Source organism: Penaeus monodon, chromosome 16 (genome assembly GCF_015228065.2).
Source record: "Penaeus monodon isolate SGIC_2016 chromosome 16, NSTDA_Pmon_1, whole genome shotgun sequence".
Classification (NCBI taxonomy): domain Eukaryota; kingdom Metazoa; phylum Arthropoda; class Malacostraca; order Decapoda; family Penaeidae; genus Penaeus; species Penaeus monodon.
In genome coordinates this window covers 28,135,703-28,140,702 of record NC_051401.1, presented here as the reverse complement: position 1 = coordinate 28,140,702, position 5,000 = coordinate 28,135,703, and the positions used below count along the sequence as shown (strand labels likewise).

Genomic DNA, 5,000 nt, shown 5'->3' with positions numbered 1-5,000 from the left:
TACCTGCGCCTCGGGGCGTCCGCGAATCGTCGACTCGGCACACACGCACACGCTCGCACGGAGAACTTCTCTCGTTCGGGTTTTCATTCACGAGCTCCGTTCTCGGTGTGGCTTTCCTTGCTCCCACCGAACCTCTTCGTCTTTCTAACTCGATCTCAGTCTCAATCTCGGTTCGTTTCTAAGGCTGCGTTTATCTTATATTGTTAATGTTATCTTCTCCTATATCTGTCTCATTGCCTATTTTTAGTTTTATCCGAGTTTCTCTTTCTAGCCGCTTTTGTACCTTCCCCAACCTTCCTGTCGCATTCTTTCTCAATCTCTCCATCTACAATAGCTTCATACCTCCCCCACCTCCCCCTCGCCCATTACCACACTCCTCCAAGGTTATCTTCACCGGCCCGCGTAAAGTATCAACCAAGCAATAAATAACGAACAGCTGATATTCAATCACGGTGAAAGTAATACACGCGTCTGTTTTGTCATAAATGCCACCAAAAATCAAGGTGGAAAAAATACAAGATAATACGTGATACTGTATTTTCTCCGTTACCATGATAAACCATATTATCCTGGCCTTGCATTTCCACAGCAAAAGATCACTGCAAAATAGAGATAATAGAAATAACTACTATTGACTTCTTTCCTTTGAAATAGCCTTCGTGAAGACTTCAGCGACTGTGAATTACAAACAACATAAATCGTGGAAATAAAAAAGGTTCATTTTTATCTCGGAGAAAGAAAACGAGAGAACGAGAAAACGAAAGAACGTGACACATCCAACGCACAAGCTCGTCCTGGCCAACCCGAACGTGACAGACCGAAGTATATCCAACGAAGAACTAACTGCATCTGAAAGAAAAAAGACAAGCTCCTTCCACAGCGTCGACCGCCCCTTCGCCTTACACAGCCGACACCGATCCACCTGCCTCCTCACCCTAATGCCTTTCGCTCCTCACAAGCATCCGCTCTTCCACACTCAAGTCTCTAACCCCATCCACTCTTCCTCTCTTTTGACTCTCCACATCTGTCCATCCTCATCCACGCTTGACCTTCGCCTTCCACCTTCCACTCATCTTCTATCCACCCCCATCCACCCATCCTTCATCCACCCTTATTCACTCATCCTCCATCCAATCCCTATCCACCCTTCCTCCATCAAATACTATCCACCCATCCTCCATCCAACCTCTATTCACCCAGCCTCCACCCACCCTTTTCCACCCATCCTCCATCCTCAAGTATCCGCCCAGCCTCCACCCCCATCCATCCATCCCCCTCCCCTATCCACCCATCCTCCTCCCCTATCCACCCATCCTCCATCCCCATCCATCCATCCATCCCCCATCCCTATCCACCCATCCCCTCCCCTATCCACCCATCCTCCTCCCCTATCCACCCATCCTCTCCCTATCCATCCATCCCCCTCCCTATCCACCCATCCTCCTCCCCTATCCACCCATCCTCCTCCCCTATCCACCCATCCTCCTCCCCTATCCACCCATCCTCTCCCTATCCACCCATCCTCCTCCCCTATCCACCCATCCTCCTCCCCTATCCACCCATCCTCCTCCCTATCCACCACCCATCCTCTCCTCCCCTATCCACCCATCCTCCTCCCCTATCCACCCATCCTCCATCCCCATCCATCCATCCATCCCCCATCCCTATCCACCCCTCCCCCTCCCCTATCCACCCATCCTCCTCCCTATCCACCCATCCTCCTCCCCTATCCACCCATCCTCCTCCCCTATCCACCCATCCTCCTCCCCTATCCACCCATCCTCCTCCCCTATCCACCCATCCTCCTCCCCTATCCACCCATCCTCCTCCCCTATCCACCCATCCTCCTCCCCTATCCACCCATCCTCCTCCCCTATCCACCCATCCTCCTCCCCTATCCACCCATCCTCCTCCCCTATCCACCCATCCTCCTCCCCTATCCACCCATCCTCCTCCCCTATCCACCCATCCTCCTCCCCTATCCACCCATCCTCCATCCCCATCCATCCATCCATCCTCCTCCCCTATCCACCCATCCTCCATCCACCCCTATCCACCCATCCTCCATCCCTCTCCATACATCCTCCATCCCCACCCACCTATCCTCCCTCCTTCCCTAGTGACCGTGGCCTTGTCTCCATTTGCCACCGTTTTACACACAACAGTTACACCGAATAAAAGCCAAACACTCACTGACTCACTCGCTCGCTTATGAGTTCACCTTCACCCTTGACGCCCACTCACTCGCATCTCCCCGTAAGTCTCCTTGGGCCGGCTACCACAACGGAGCTTCTTTTCACTTTGTTACACCTCGTCCAGATGGAGATATTGATCTTGTTCTCTTTATGGGTAATATACCGACTGATATTAATAAACGACTGCATATAAAATTACCAAGTAATTATTTAAAACCAAAAAAATATACTAGAAAACCAATTACCCCAGATTATCACCAGATTAATTCGTGTATCTCAGTTTAGGAATAACTTTTTTCAGAAGAGAGCGCTGCTCGGGAGTCCGTCTGATCATGAGCTTTATCTCGATCTCGCACACAATATGAAGATCTCAATCCTTCTGTCGACAACTTCCCAGACTCGAAATGACGGAACTCGCTTCTCTCATCTAAACTTTGGAGGAGTAAAAAGTTTTTTGGGGAAACTCACTAACATCATCTTTTAAGTTGACGATTTTATGCTTCTCCGAGTCATTTTAACATGGAAAGTAGAAATAAAATGAGAGAGCCAAAGTATATGCATATAACAATGCCATGGAGAGTACTGGTACAATATACTACCCTTTTGCGTTACACATTTTAAACAGCTCAATTTGTAACTAAACACCCACCCCAAAAATATGCCACGAGTGGAAAGTGTCCTCTGCCCACAACCTAAACACCAACCGAGTACTGACCTTAGTAGCAACGATGGAGAGGCCCATGCCGTTGTTGGACTTGTGAAGCTGAATCACGTGGATCTCGGGCTCGCCTCTCGGGATCGACAGCGAACGGTTGCTCATCACGCTCGGGCTTCGAGGCTGTTCGGGAAATAAGGAATCAGTGAGTGGCTTTTAAAATAAATAATAGGTAAATATACTTACCCATCCATGAACACTTTTTTCATTTCAAACGGATATATGATGTATGCCTATGATAGCAAGCGGTATATTTGGTAAATCTGCGTGCTGCTGGTAGATTAAATAAAACAAAGAAAAAATACAGAACAGAGAGAAGAGACGGTCTTCTAGTATATAAATAATTCCAAGAGCCTTATCTAAATCAGTGTCATGAGTAGCGCTTGACGTACCCCCGGCGGCGGCCTCATCTCCTGGTCGTGCATGTAGATGGTCCAGTAGCCAGAGGAGGATGGCTGGGGATTCATGCGGCAGAGCCCCGCGTGCTGGAGAGGGTTCAGGAACTCGGCCAGCCCCGACGGCACACCGCGCACGATGTCGCACGAGTAGCCGTCCTCGGGAAGCAGGAACGGCAGCTGCAGGTCGATCTCCTCCTCCAGGCGCACCTCGCGCCCGTCCTCTCTTGCCAAGCCATCGGCGGTGCTCTCGGCCACCTGTCAACGAGACGGGAATCATCAGTTCTCTTCGCACAGTTTTGTGAAAGACTATATTTTTATATCCAATATTCAAAACAATCTCAAAACAATCCCATTTTACCTCACTGTAGGAACAGACACTAACAAACAAGAACACACCATCCTTTTTTTACTTTACAGTAACTTGCTCCCATTCTCCCCCCCCCCCCCAAGACAAACGTCACTTACAGCAACAACATTATCAACGAGGTCCTGGGGAATCCTTGGCTCATCAGGAGCAGGCTGGTATTTCTCTAGCAAGGCTCGCAGCTGGAGGGAGTTGAGTTTGAAGCATGTGGATGATATTGTAGCTATGTCATCAGGAGCAGACTGAAAAGAGGAAACAATTAAAGAATGGGGCTTTCCAAAATATATCTACCTTACTTATATCTGAGAAATTTCCTTAAATAGCAAAAAACAAAAAAACACTGGAACCAATAAGTTATTCCAACGAGAAAAGACAATAGTGTAACCATTTTTTAATGAAAAATTCAAAAGCCTAAGAGGAAAAACAATACAATAAATGAAAACTTGTATCTACCCATCCACTCACCTTCTGTGCATGTAGCAACATTGCAGCCTGTGAGAGCCTGGCCAGGTGGCAGTCTGCAGCCAGCTCGAGGCCTTGTTTCTCCGCCCACAGTTCAATGCGAGCCAATCGACGCTTAAGCCGTATGCCCCATACTCTGTAGGTCAATTGCATCAATTATACTTCAAATACAACTTCATTAAAACTAATAAATATACCAAGTAATTTGTTTGAATTGATATAAGCAAAATATCGCTATACAGGCTATCGCACCGTGGCAAACAAACAAAAAAACGGAGCATTCAAAATCCAAATCTTTTAAAACTAACCAAAAATATCAAGACAACATTCAAAACCAAACAAATTACCATCCAAATATGTTAAATCAAATTAAAACAAAACGATTCGAATTTAAACAAAAAAACACAATCATATGAAAATCAAAAGAAAACGTTGCCATCAGAACACTGAAAATCAAGCTAAACAATTATCATCAGAATATTCTAAAGTTACTCAAATCAGAAAAGTTACCACCAGAAAATTCTAAATCATACAAAAACTTTTAACATTCAAAATAAAAAATACGTATGAACATTCAAAATCAAACAAAACCTACTGGAACCTTGCAATTCAAGCGCATAAAGCCGTCAGAACACACAATAAAAAAAATCGTATCAGAAAACTCATAATACCACCATAGTTTCAAAATCAAACAAAAATTGTCATCACAACATTCGAAATCAAATACATGTCCCATTAAAACATTGAGAGCTAAACCAGAATTTATTAACATTAAAAAAAAAAAAAAAAAAAAAAAATATATATATATATATATATATATATGTATATATATATCCATCAAAACATTCAAAATCAAACAGAAATCC

General features: G+C 45.4%; 1 protein-coding gene across 1 annotated transcript in view; it reads right to left on the bottom strand.

The window, feature by feature from the left end:
* LOC119582677 (afadin-like) overlaps positions 1 to 5,000 on the bottom strand; it is a gene marked incomplete in the record, with an annotated part of 234,835 nt that overhangs the window by 96,560 nt on the left and 133,275 nt on the right. The window contains 4 exon segments of the mRNA XM_037931092.1: positions 2,911 to 3,033; positions 3,303 to 3,563; positions 3,774 to 3,914; positions 4,138 to 4,270. Of these exon segments, the coding sequence (XP_037787020.1) occupies positions 2,911 to 3,033; positions 3,303 to 3,563; positions 3,774 to 3,914; positions 4,138 to 4,270 (658 nt within the window).